This window comes from Peromyscus leucopus, chromosome 5 (genome assembly GCF_004664715.2).
Source record: "Peromyscus leucopus breed LL Stock chromosome 5, UCI_PerLeu_2.1, whole genome shotgun sequence".
Classification (NCBI taxonomy): Eukaryota; Metazoa; Chordata; class Mammalia; order Rodentia; family Cricetidae; genus Peromyscus; species Peromyscus leucopus.
Genome location: NC_051067.1, coordinates 49,569,778 through 49,584,258, shown reverse-complemented (window position 1 = coordinate 49,584,258; position 14,481 = coordinate 49,569,778). Strand labels below are relative to the sequence as shown.

At 40.6% G+C, this 14,481-nt stretch overlaps 1 protein-coding gene across 1 annotated transcript in view; it reads right to left on the bottom strand.

Annotated features, from left to right (window-relative positions):
- Ryr2 (ryanodine receptor 2) overlaps positions 1-14,481 on the bottom strand; it is a 593,927-nt gene that overhangs the window by 47,758 nt on the left and 531,688 nt on the right. Inside the window, 4 exon segments of the mRNA XM_028859656.2 lie at positions 3,052-3,180; positions 5,010-5,098; positions 6,502-6,582; positions 7,682-7,714. Coding sequence (XP_028715489.1) covers positions 3,052-3,180; positions 5,010-5,098; positions 6,502-6,582; positions 7,682-7,714 — 332 coding nt within the window.

The following is a 14,481-nucleotide window of genomic DNA, read 5'->3' as shown; positions in this document are numbered from 1 at the left end:
GAAGTGCATTTGCAACACAGGAATGCATGGTACAAGCATCAAGGAGAAGAGACTGAAAAGTCAATGGTGAACAGCAGAAAATCAACTGGGTCTTTGTTCAGTAATGACTTCCTTTGGGAGATACTTAAGGTTTTGAGTCAAAGTAAGAGTTTAAGAAAATGTGGTGCATTTACACAATGGAATATTACTCAGCTGTTAAAAACAATGACATCATGAAATTCAAAGGCAAATGATGGAACTAGAAAAAAAATCATCCTGAGTGAGGTAACCCAGACACAGTAAGACAAACATGGTATGTACTCACTCGTAAATGAATATTAGCTGTAAAGTAAAGGATAATGCTACAATCCATAGATTGTCGCATGAAAGTAACAAGAAGGGCTTTAGGGGGGCGCTTGGATCTCCCTGGAAGGGGAAACAGAAGAGACTTCATGGGTAGACTGGGGTGGGTGGGGATGGAAAGGAATATGAGGGATCAGGTGGCGGGAGTTGCGGGGAGTGTACTGAAAGAGCCAACTGGAAAGGGGCCCAATTCAGGGTCAGTTAGAAACCTGGTGAAAGGGAAACTCCCAGGAATCTACAAGGATGACCCCAGCTAAGACTCCTAGCAAAAAAGAATATGTAGCTTGAACTGGCTACCTCTATGACTAGGCAAGACTTCCAGTGGAGGGAGTGGAAAACCAAACCAGCCACAAAACCTTTGACCTACAGTCTGTCCTGCCTATGGGATGTGCTGGTGTAAGGGTGACACAGAAATTGTTGGAGTGGCCAACCAATGACCAGTCCAGTCTGAGACCCATGCCACAAGAATGAGCCCACCCCTGACACTGCCTGGAATGCCAGGACCCAGAGACTAGGTGGCCCAGAGACCTAGGATAGAACCAAACACAACTGGGGAAAAATGTCAATGTAATGATGCCTAACAATATTCTGCTATACTCATAGATTGGCACCTAACATAATGGTCATCAGAGAGCCTTCATCCAGCAACTGGTAAAAACAGATGCAGAGACCCATAGTCAAACATTAGGCCAAGGTTGGGTAATCCTGCTGAAGAGAGGGAGAAAGGATTGTAGGAGCCAGAGGGATCTAAGGGCATCACAAGAAAACTCACAGAATCAACTAACCTGTGTTCTTGGAGCTCACAGAGACTGAACCAACAACCAGGGATCCTGCATGGGACTGATCTAGGCCCTCTCTATATATTATTATTGTGTAACTCTGTCCTCTTGTGGGACTCCTAACAGTGGGAACAGGGACTGTCTCTGACTCTTTTGTTGGCTTTTGAGACCCTATTCCTCATACTGGGTTGCCTTGACCAGCCTTAATACAAGGGAAGGTGCTGAGTCTTACTATGACTTGACATGCCATGTTTTGTTGACATCCTGTCCTTTTCTGAATAGAAACAGAGGAGGAGTGGATAAAGCAGGGGGCAGAGGGGAGGTGGGAGGGGAGGTGGGAGGGAAGGAACTGGGAGGAGAGGAGGGAGGGGAGGAACTGGGAGGAGAGGAGGGAGGGGAAACTCTGGTTAGGATAAAAAAATTAATAATAATAATAAATAATGTATTACATTACATATGGTTAATTAGGACTTGTGTGGGTAGCTATTCCATTAGCAAATGAATATTGCAGTACGCTATTATTTGGACTAAAATTGGGCTGAAAATCAAAATAAAGCCATTCATGCTAAGGTTTCAGGTCACCAAGTCAAAAGCCAAGCTGTCAATTAATCTGACCGTCTAAAAACCAGAAAGATAAAGACATTTAATTCCTAGGTCTAGTTCAGTTGGAAAGATAATGAAAGAGTCTCCTTAACACAATGCCGACACAAACATCTCACCTAAGTCTGATCATATATCCTGATACTGATCAGTCGGTAACTGCTTTGTAAATTGTTTTGCCTCCCTGGCCCAGGAGACAGGGAGAGCAACCCTGAGTGACCAGTCCGCAACCTTCAACTTCTCAGGCCCCTTCTGCTAGCTCATGGACAGATTTAGTCTACTTTAGGAAATGAAGTGCTGCCTAGTTCCAGAGCTGAGAAATAACATGAATTAAGATGGGAAATGACATTATAAAACCTCACCCGTTTACAGTCTTTGAAGCTGAAAGGAATGCAGTATACATCCTTATCTGAACATAGTTTCTTAAATGCTCTTTTTAAATTATTTCTATGAGACTTCAGCTTCACCGTCACTGAAATACTATCAAATGTGTGTTAATGACCCAGTTTCTCTTTCTTTTCTTCTCCCTTGCGTTCACTGAATGCTCAACAATTACTACAGGCCCTAGAAATGCAAAATCACACTAACCACTCCTGTAGCGAATAAGTCATATCTCAGTCTGTCCAAAACCACAGTGTCATGGTGTATAAGTACAGGTCTCCATCTTATAGTTTAGTCTGGATATTGGCAAAGAGAATGTACAGAGTGGATAGGAGTCCTGAGGAGATAGATAAGAGGCTAAAAATGCTCATTGCTGTTCCAGGGGGCCCACGTTCAGTTCTCAGCACCCACACAGCAGCTTGCAATCACCTGTAACTCCAGCTCCAGGGCATCTGACACTCTCTTCTGGCATCCCTGGGTACCCCATACACACATAAAAATAAATACATAAATCAAAAAATAAAAAATATATAAATAAAAATAAATATTTTTGAAAAGTCAATAGGAATATGGAATATATTTTAGGTGTAATACATTTTCTATGGAATTCAATGGTAACTGGTTAAATTTTATATATATATATATATATCCACCTAGAGCTTCACATATGCCAAGTAAATGTTTTAACATTGAGCCACATCATCTGCCCTCTTTACTTTTTATTTTGAGACAGGGTCTCATTAAATTGCTCAGGTTAGCCTAGAACTCACTCTGTAGCCCAGGCAGGCCTTGAATTCTGGATTTTTCTGCCTCACATTGTGAGTAGCTGGAATACAAGTCTGTGGTACCAGGCCCAGTCAGAAAAGTTTCTTTAAAACTGTTTTTTGTTTTGTTTGTTTGTTTGTTTGTTTTGTTTTTTTGTAAATAGCAGAAATGTCTTGATGTTTACCTGGATGTACTCCGTGAGAGTGTTGAACACCTGCTTCGCCACTTGGATGGCTTTGGAGAAGTTGCGTTGGCCCTGCTCATCTATGATGTCTTTCCCAGAGTAGTACCAATAGAAATCACTAATAGACTCCTGGAAAACAGAGACCATGCTGTGGAAGGGCATTAGCCAGTTATCATTGCCCCAGCCAGGCTTAGAGCCTGCACAGATAGAGATCTTAGATACAGCGGCAAAAGGAAAGCAGGGAAGTAGATACCGATCATCAACCTTCTCCCCAAGTACACAGTGTGGAACACCCCCAGCATCCCCAGAAACACCTCCCTCAAAATAACAAGCAAAGAACTTAGCTTCAAGAATTCCTCTCTGATCACCTTGATTTCGACAACTGTAATAATTCAGGAAGACTAATATATTTGTCCACAGAGTGAAACTGGATGTTTATAATATGAGCTGGACAAGCAGACAGGCCATGGAACAATGTTTTTGGGTTTGCAGACATCTGCCCTCCTTTTTTCTCCAGAGGAGCCAGGAGTATTTCAGCAAAAGAATTCCATGGTGCTCCTAGCTTTTGTAACTAAGGACAGTGGCTGCCCTGCTCATGATCACTAAGAGCTGAAAACCAACACCAATCTGTGAGACTGAGACTCATAGATACGTCCCATGTACTCACACTTGGAAGAAGCCTTTGTTGGCTAAATTAATAATATAATTTTGTTGAACATATGAACTACATTTGAGTTTGATGACATAGTCTTTAAGAACTTACAAATGTGTTTTCAGAAATGCCTTTTGATATATTTGTTTCATAATGGACTTTTCTCCTATAAAGGAGAGAAAGATGGGAAGAAAGAAGGAATGAAGGAAGGGGGTAGATAGTGAGGACAGTGGGAGAGAAGGAGGGAGGGAGAGAGGAAGAAGGAAGGGAGAAGTTGAAGAAAAGAGAAGAGTAGAGGGTAGGGGGAGGAAAGGGGAAGGGAAGAAAGGAGAAAGGGAGAGGAGGGGGAGGAGAGGAGAAAGGGAGATAAGAGGAGAGGGGAGGAAAGAAGAGGGGGGAAGAGGAGGGGAGGGAAGAGGAGAGGAGGGGAGGGGAGGGAAGAGAAGAAGAGAAGAGAAGTGACTAAAATAGCCATGCTCACTTATTTTAAAAGCAATATAGTCCTGGTCTGGTGATGTCATGTTATAATCCCAACTGTTGGGGATGGGAGACAACCTAAGACAAAAATCACAAGTTTAAGGGCTTCCTGGGATACAGTGTGAGTTCAAGACTTTGGGTCAGAATCCTGGTACCAGGGATTTTTTTAAATATCAAGGAAAAAACTGGAAGTTTTGAACTTCTAGGTTTCTGTTTATTTGTTTAATACTAGGCCTGACATTTTTATAGGAAAATGAGAGAAATAAAACCTTTACAGAGTTGTTATCATTATTCCAGCCTCATCCCTTTAGCTCCAACCTGGCAAATGGGTTAGACACAGATACAGCCTCAGAGGTATTTCTAAGCAACAAGATGTTAAGGTGAAATTTAAAAGAGTGAAAATATTAAGACAACTATAAAACTAAGCTTGGAACATCAAAGTTGAGTGCAGCAGGGTGCAGTGGGATGGACTGTCCCACTTTTAGGAATGTTTCAAATACTCTCCCCCGTACTGTCTCAGCTCAAGGAGCAAGAACCATGCATCAAAGTGTTTCACAAAACAGGAATGAATCTAGAATACCACTGAGCTCAAAATGAGAGGTTACCAAAAAACATACATTTATACACAGAGAAAACAATGGGCATGTCAGGGCCAGGGGCCAAAGTACTGCCAGTTTTCCCTAGGAATTATGGGAAGGTTGTGATCAACGATAAAGCCCACGACTTATCCAGCCATAAATGCACACACATTCAAACCCACTTCACAGCACTTCTGCAGTGGGCCAGCGGACCCCAGCGCCACTTGGAGCTGGCAGATGTGAGCACTTACCTGCACTCGGAGGAGGTAGTCCACCGTGGAGATGATGATATTGACAGTTGTATTGTTGCCAGTCTGAGTTCTCAGGTAATTTTGAAAATCTACATAAAACCAATGTTTTTAAATTAAGACCCCCTCAGAAGTACAAAATAAGGGACCCTATAAGTCACTGATGCCCTCAACAGTAACATTAGGGTGGCAAAGGGTAGTTTTTTTTTTTTTTTTTCTGATCGTTTGAATGTAAAATCACTTGTACCTCCTATAAACCACCAGTTACATAGCGGTAGAGAGCCTGCCTCACATGTGTAAGGCCCTCGAATTGATTTCCAGCCACATAAACAAAAACTAAATTCAGTAATTATCTCCCAAAACATACTTAGAAGTTTCATAGAATGTCGACGCTCAATTCCAGATTAAGACATTGCTAACATCATTTTATCCCACACTCTAGAGCTCTGGCCATATAAATGACTAAGAAGGTTTCCATCATTGAGGACATAAAACAGAATTATTTATTCAGGAATCTTGTGTTCTGAAGTATTGCACAAAATGTTTAGAAAACAAAGACAACACTGAGGCTGGCCAAGAGCTGGATATGAAAACCAGGAGTAGAAATACACTAAACAGCCGGGTGGTGGTGGTGGCAGTGGTGGCGGCGGCGGCGGCGGCGGCGGCGGCGGCGGCGGCAGCAGCAGCAGCGGCAGCGCACGCCTTTAATCCCAGCACTCAGGAGGCAGACCCAAGCAAATCTCTGTGAGTTCAAGGCCAGCCTGGGCTACCAAGTGAGTTCAGGAAAAGCACAAAGCTACACAGAGAAACCCTGTCTCGAAAAACTAAAAAAAAGAAAAGAAAGAAATACATCAAATACATCAAGCAATATAAACAAGTGTATACCCAAGTGAGTAAAACTAGTACAAAAGAGACAGCTGTCTACATTGCTGTGAAAATTTATGATGATGATGATGATGATGATGATGATGATGATGATTTTCATACCCCTTGTTTTCACTAACATTACAATACTGGGAAGAATCAAGCAAAGCCAGGGACATGGTGCTCACTTGCAATCTCAGCACTTGGGAGGCAGAGGCTGAAGGAGTGCTGCAAGTTCAAGGTCAGGCTGGTGTACACAGTCAGTCTGGGGCCAGCCGGGGGCTACACAATGAGACTTTGTGTCAAACACTGGGAGGGAGGAAGGGAGCAGAAGTACAGGGAGTGGGGGAAGGGAGTGAATAAGAGTAGAAGACAGAGAAGAAGAAGAGGGAGAGAAGGGAGGGGGAGAGGAAGAACAAGGGACTGGGGAGGGGGAAGGGGGCTGTGAAAAAGCTATGCAAAGACTTTCGAAGCAGCAGTACCATTTATCACCTGCCAAGGCACAGTGCTCAGTGCCTGTAAAACAACTCTCAATCCCCACCAGCTCAGAAGCTCAACTCCACTTGGAAGCCATGGGGCGCTGCTGTGATAGCTGCGAGGGTCACATCATCCAGGGTGGCAGATCACCCACCTGAGTTGTGTCCCTCACAAAGCAGTTGCAGGAATCGGAAGAGATCACAGGTAAACTCGTCATCCTGCAGTACCTTCTCTCCTGTGGGAAGAGTAGAGGATGAGCGCGACCATCCCCGGTGCCCTCCCTCACACCCCCACCTCCAACACTTGCATATCCAGCTAGCAGCTTTCTGCACCCAGAACAGAACCCAGTCCCAGCCACCACGCTTCTATCTGAAGCTCCTAGGATCATGCGCTTGGCAGATAGATGTACTTTTTCTTTGTCAGAAAAGAACAGGTAAATCTTAAAACTCAGATTTCTCTCTGTTAAAAGCAGCAGCATGGGTTGGCAACATTTTACAAAAACCCAAAGGTTGAAACTTCCTTTCTCACTACCTTGTTTTGTGCATAGTGATGAACTCTACATCTTTTATAAATGTTAGACTTGCTTTGCTCTCAAGGTATCATCACATGGCTCATGGCAAAGCCACTAACATACCTACAAAACAGCACCAAGGGTTTCTTTTAATAAATAATAATTAAAAGAGCTTCATGAAAATTGTCAACTGGTGGAAATGGTCAATGCAGTTTAATTTTTCATCAACTTTTCATCTAAAAAGCCAGTACCTCAGGTGTCTCAAATGGAGATATGTCTATTGGGGGGTGTTTTCAAATGATGGGGAGTATTGTCCATGTAAAACCCCAAGAAAGACTGATCAGCTGAGAGCTGATCACTAACATAGAAGGGTAAGAAAACAAGATGGACAAGCCCTCAGGCAGAAGCCACATTGAATTATAAAAACTACAAATACTTCATGACTAAGGATGAAGACTTGGAAAAGGGCTTGATCCCTTACCTATTTTGCAATTCACAATCACAGTTTCCTTCAAGACACAAAAACACAAGGAAAGAAACAAACATGAAACAGCATCACACAAATGAAAGCTGATTGTTAAAGTAAAGATGTGCAACTGGAACAAATGTCAAAGTTATGAATGTCTTCTTGGGAATGTATATGTGTTTAGAAAGCAAAATGATCAAAAAAAAGTTGTTCTGCCAGTGAATGGATGTTCTAATGTTTTCAAATAAAATAACAACTTCACAGGCTAGAAATAGTTTGGGTTTAAAAAGAATACTACGCAATGTGCTCAGCTAGAAAAACGAATGATCATGGAGACAAGAGAGCTGATGGACTTACCAGTCCGTAGTCTGTGACTTTCAAAGTGAGAGGCTTCATATAATGGTAGGGGTAGGAAGCAAAACCATTTTGATAACTAATGTAAACATTAAAAAGGTATATATAATCACTGTACTTGTTTCCCTATTCACCCCCAAGACATGATAAAATCGCCAAGTATACCAATCTAATGATGCAACAAGTTCAAAGGTTAAGAGGAACCTCCACACATGGCTGATAAGTCCATTCCTCAACGCTTAGGTCCATGATAGGAGAACAGTTTAAGCTGATAGACAAGCTAAACTCTCCATTGATGATTCTGGGTATCATTTTCATGAGCCATATAAATCAAGAGACTCTTCAAAAATGATATTGAAATCAAAAAATCATGAGTTCATTCAGACATATTGATTCTTTCCCTGTGAGCCCATTGATATTTTTATTTCAGAAAATGGAAAATAGCATATGCAAGTATATTTTCAATGTGCAAAATGCTACTGGCTAATACAAGCCTTGTGGAAAGTATTCAGAAAAAAAAAAAACTCTAATGATATTGAGATAGTCTACTTGTGTGCCTAATGTGAAATAAGTTATAACCAAACTCATTATTGTTGGCATAGTGGTGTTTTCTTCCCTTAAGCTTAAACACATACAACTTAAACTTCACTTATTTAAGGACACTGCATACAGCAGAAGAATGGGAGAGAGGGCAGAAGGATGGGAGGGGATGAGCCAAGCCTCTGCTCACTATCAGTGATGTCACATTTATACCAGCACGCTTCTGCCTCATGAACTAGCTGCTACTCAATTAAAATGCTGCCATCGCCCATGCTGCCAGGATGTGGTCTAGTAACAGAGACAGAGACGGCTTTATGTCTGCAGATGGTGCACAATCAACAAGTTTTGTGATATATGCAAAGGAAATCCCTCAGTCGGATGCAAAGTGAGATTAGTAACAAGTGATGGAATGGAGGAGGTAGGTGGAGTTGAAAGGGCTTTTACAGTCTTGGGATATTTATAACAGTCTTGTAGGGGCCGATATGAATATAATGGAGCACAGCCTTCTGCTTCACTTTATCAGCAGCTTAAGATGCCCAATACTGACAGACAGAGGGGATTATTTAGAGGCTGTTGCTTGTGAGGAGCTTGTTCTTTGCATTTTAGTTCTTTCCATCTATAACATGGGGCTGCCCTGTGCCCTGCCAGTGGCTCTTCATCATCTGTGGGATGTTTATAAATTGTAAAAAGAATAATTTTAAAAGGTTGACATGAGGAACAGTGTTGAGGACACAATAAGGACTGGAGCGGTGTGCCTGTCTGAGAGATATTTGTTTATATTTAATTGTATTTATAGTTTATGGAAGTCACCTTCATGGTAAAGGAGCAAAACAGTCACAGCACTTTAAATTTTCATTGTGAAGAAACTAGATAGACCTTGTTTATTTAAACTAAAAATGAAACAGTGATTCCATTTTTATGTGACCTAATAAAGTTAACACACTGTTATTCTTACAGCTGGTTTACCCAGGTTATATAACAAATGAGTATATGTTTAAGTTGAATAAGACATTTGTGCTGGGGATAGAGGTGTGCATGTATGTGTGTGTGTGTGTGTGTGTGTGTGTGTGTGTGTGTCTGTCTGTCTGTCTGTGTGTCTGTCTGTCTGTGTCTGTGTCTCTCTGTGTGTATATGACTCTGTGTCTATGTGTATGTGTCTTTGTGTAGAACCAGGGATTATGCAGAATGACCATGGATACAGTTTGAAGTTCTTAGCCTCTTTCCCAGCTAAAGCTTTTTTCAGTTGCTACTAATATTAGTGTACAATTAATTGACTATACTTATTAATAGGTCCATAAAATTTAATAACAAAAGTTACTTTGTTATTAAAAAGTTCTATTTAGAATGCACATAAATAATAATTGGAAAAGAATGGGCCCCAAAGACTAGTGTTCCCATTGTTACAGGGTCTTGTTATATCAATATCTCTAATAATAATAACTATAACTGTGTCCATATCAAAAGCCTTCCCCCAGGAGACCTCATTTAAATGATCTCAGAAATACTCGATGGCAATGGAGAAAATTAATTAAAATTGATTTTTAAAGGATTTAAATATTTATTTTATATGATGTCAAAGCTGAAAAATTAATACTGAAAATACCATTAAGTAGTAAAAACTTGGGAACTTAAATGCATGGATTTAGTTTTAATAACACTTTTTAAGCCACTTAAACATAACTTCTATAGTTATCTTATAAGTCAACTAGCAAAGAATTACTTCTTTCAAAATGGGCTTACAGTTCACATTGAGTTACCATGATTTTGTGCTAGAAACATGATTTCACTTGAGACTTATAATAATATAAACTAAGTAGGTATAATCTTTTTTATAATTCAACCCACAAATTGGAATATAGGGAACTTGACTCAGACCATATAGTTATTTGCAGGTTAAAGATCTGAGTCCAGTGACTGTCAATAAGCAGAAATATCTCCTCTAGGCCAGGTGCCATTTTGGATGAACGGTGACCTGAAGCTGAATAACCCCACAATCTGATAGAGGAGGCAGGCAGGGAATAGCACATTTCCAGATTTCATGGTCTTTCTGAATCCAGTATGCCATCCCATCTAGACTTTGTAAAGCTAGTATCAGTAACTATTGAAATCTTGGACTAACAACCATCATGTATACTATATGTTCTTCACACTATGAACTTATGTTTTAGAACCCAAGGAAACCATTTCCAATATGTGGCTTTGGTGAAGTATGATGATTAGCATTAACGGTCAATCTGACAGTCTGGAATCACCTAGAAGATAGACTCTGGCCATGCCTATGGGGAATTATCTTAATTACATTAAATGACTGTGTACAGGACTGTTTCCTGAGTGAGGGATCCTGGAGTGTATAAAGTAGAAAGAGTAGCTAAGTATAACATTTGTTGTGCTCTGTTTCTTGACCATGGGTCTAGCATAAACAGCTATTCAAGCTCCTGCTGCCTTGACTTCCCAGCATGATGGACTTTGCACTTGAACTGTGAATCCAAACTGAATCCTTTCTCCCTTAAGTTGTCCCTGTCATGATGTTTGATCACAGAAACAGGTACTGTGGATATTGCTCTATATAAATAAAGTGCTGATTGGCCAGTAGCCAGGCAGGAAGTATAGGCGGGACAAGCAGAGAAGAGAATTTTAGGAACAGGAAGGCTGAGTCAGGAGACACTAGCCCGCCGTCCAGGGAGCAACATGTAAAGGCAATAGGTAAAGCCACAGAACATGTGGCGACATATAGATTAACAAAAATGGGCTGAGTTTAAGTGTAAGAGCTAGTCAGTGGTAGGCCTGAGCTAATGGCCAAGTAGTTTAATTAATATAAGCTTCTGAGTGGTTATTCTCTAAGTATTTGCAGGGTCCATGGGGCTGGGCAGGACTGGAGAAAACTTCAGCTACAAACAGGAAAAGAAATTAATACAAGCAGTCTTTTACCTTGAATTTCCCACTTTGTTATAGAGAAGAACAAACTCCCCACTTTCTCATTTTGTGTTTGAGCAACTGAATTAGCTCAAACTCATAAAGATGGTTTGCTCTGAAATTTGCAAAGCACAAAAGGAGTGTGTTATTTGATTTATGTCAACTTGATATAGCTAGAGTCATTTTGGAAGATGGAGCTATAGTTGAAAAACTTGCCCCACAAGCCTGGTCTATGGCAAGCTTGTGGTATGTTTTCTTGACTGATGATTGAAAAGGGTAGGCACAGCCCACTGTGTGAAGTACTACTCATGAACAGGTGGTGTTGGGGGCTTTAGGAAAGCTGGCTGAGCAAGTAGTGGGGGAATAATCCAGTAAGCAGCATTCCTCTATGGCCTCTATTTCAGTTTCATGTCTAGGTTCCTATCTTCAGTTCCTGCCCTGACTTTGCTCAGTGAAAGAGTACGACATGAGAGTTGTAAGCTTATATAAACCCTTTCCTCCCCATTTTGTTTTGGTCATGGTGTTTAATCACAGCAATAGAAGCCTAAGTCAAGGAACAAATGTAAGCTTTGAAGCAATGAAGCCACAGGTCAAACAACCTAGACTTTTAAAACAGCATATTTAAGTAGGCTGTATCTGGAACACTCTATAAATTCCACAGAACACACTCACTAAAACTGAGTTAGTGAGAAATCGTGTGCACGAGATGTTCCTATTTCAGAAGCCAAGACAATAAAAAAGACAGCAGGCTGACTGAGCATTTTGTTACTCCAGTGGATTAAAATAGCTACAGGCACTTTCCAAACTATAGGCGATTGCTTCTCTTACAGTCAGAACTTTGCATCTCAGTGGTCCATTTTCTCCCTGAAATTCCTGCTTTCATTCACATTCTAGCTGACCTCCTTCCCTACAGACAGTGATCACCTTCATCCACAACGTTGCCTCAAAGTCCAAAACACCAACCCAGTGAGAATGCTCTCCAGATAAACAGATGTATTCCTTTCATGATAAAATGTTCTCTCTGAAGATGTCCCTACAATCTGTCATTAGACATACCTCAGGGCTCTCTGACAGCCATGAAGGAATGAATGATGGTCACTGTCTTTGGAGGACTGATGGTCTGTTTATTACAAAAGCCTTCCTGAGAAATCTGTGTGCTTTAACATCAGGGAAACCTAGACACATTCTTCTACCAATGATGTTAGGACCTGTATCCCAGTTGGGTCACCTAACACTGCACACAACATCACTTATTTAAAGATCTGCTATGGCTCTAAAAAGAAACAGAAATTTCTTGGCAGGACGGAGAAGATCTTCCAAGGTTTCACATTGTAAACTGAAGTTACCAGAAAAAGGCAGACCTGCATGTTCAATATCCTATAAGGCTAAATGACAGGTCTTATCAGAATTCCTGTGATTTGTAGAGAGCTGAAAAGTTTCCCATCCAGAACCAAACTATCTGGGACTATTTCAGCCCCATAAATAGCTAGTTAAGGTGACTTAGCATCCCTATGGTTATTAGGTAAATCCTTTGTAATGTACAAATAGACCTGGGCATCCAACCAAAATGGCACCAGATAACAGCTAAGGCCTACAGCAGAGATTTCCTCACCTTTTATAACCCACCTACTTGATGTTTCCACCAATGTATTTTAAATATCTTTATTTATGACTTCCTTTGTTCTGTTACTATAAAAAAAAACAAAGAACTTCTTGAAATGGTTACTGTGAAATATTCTTTACAATATATGTCACTGTGATTGGTTTAATAAAAAAGCTAAACAGCCAGTAGCTATGCAGCATTTTCATGGCCAAGAGAACTCTGGGGAGAAGAAGGACAGAGTCTGAGGAGTCACCAGGCATGGAAGAAGCAGCATGGAAAGTACATAGATGAGGTAAATGAGCCTTGAGGAAGCACACAGATGAATAGAAATGAGTTAATTTGAGTTATAAGGGCTAGCTAAAAGCAAGCTTAAGCTAATGGCCACGCTTTCATAATTAATAAGTCTCTGTGTGGTTATTTGGGAGGGGCTGGCAGGCCAGAGCTGACTGACAGTCCTGATGCAAACAAAATTCCACCTACATAATACCACATTAAGATATGGTCTCTCATGCTTGGCTCCAGAATAAAGACTCTCCTATTCCTTTTGAGGTATGACTTTGGGTTTTTACATTGACATCATTAACTCTATTTCAACTATCTACACTAATCAAGTTGTCTCTTCAATCTGACCAGGTTATCCACAATCCTACCTTTTGTTCTGCACAATAAGCTTTTATGTGTTGCCCCTTCCACATGGAGTACCCAGCTTCCTTCTCCATAAAGACTCCCACTTCAGGCCAGATTTCATCCCTATTATGATAAGTCATGACCCCAGCTGGGGGCATTTCCTGTCAATTCACTCATACCAAGAGACTGTTTCTGAAGTTGTATGCTTGTAAATCTCTACATAACATGGAATTCTCATAATCATCTTCTCCAGTGCCTAGGACACCAGCCAGCACCCCTCAGACACTCCATTGAGTGCTTCAAAGGTTCAAAAGAAAAGTTATTTGGTTCCATAAACTAACATCAAAGTCTTTCCTAAAAGCAAGGGGGCAGAATAAAATATATAAGACACCAAGACTCACTTTTGAATGGAATTTGAAAATCTTGAATGAGAGAAAGCTAGTGCAAGATGAAGCAATACAAAAACAACTTTAATAAAAGTTAAGGTAGCCAAATCCTCAAAATTAATAGAATCCTGTTTAATTAATTAAAAAATTAACCTTTGTTGCTTCACCCTCAATCTCAATAAATATTAAAACTTCAAAGTAAAATATTTTTAAATAGAGTTGAGATTGGGTAGCAGGGGTGTTTGTAGTTAATGTTTAGAAGGGATTTATTTTTAATCAAACAAATTCTATAGAATCAGATCAACTTCAAAGGTTTATCTTGCCCATGACATCCACAATGACCAAAACAAAACACAATCTCTTCTACTGTGTACCAGAAGAGCTCTGAAAGAAGAGAAACTACACTTTTAGGTTCCTGATGGCTTGATAGTGAGGTTAAATGGTTCTGAGAAAGAAAAAGCTAAAAATCCAAGGATGAGACGAAAATATTAATATAGGAATTGTGTGTGTGTGTGTGTGTGTGTGTGTGTGTGTGTGTTTGATTGATTGATTTTCCTGAGACAGTGTCTCACTAGGTAATCTTGGCTGTCCTGAAACTCAGGATGTAGAGCAGAGTGGTCTCAAACTCCTCTGCCTCCCCAGAGATGAAATGCCTTCAGCACTATGCTCAGCTCACATGATGTCAGTTTTAAGAAGCTATATGAGTATAAAATATACAGAGAGGCAGAAAGAGC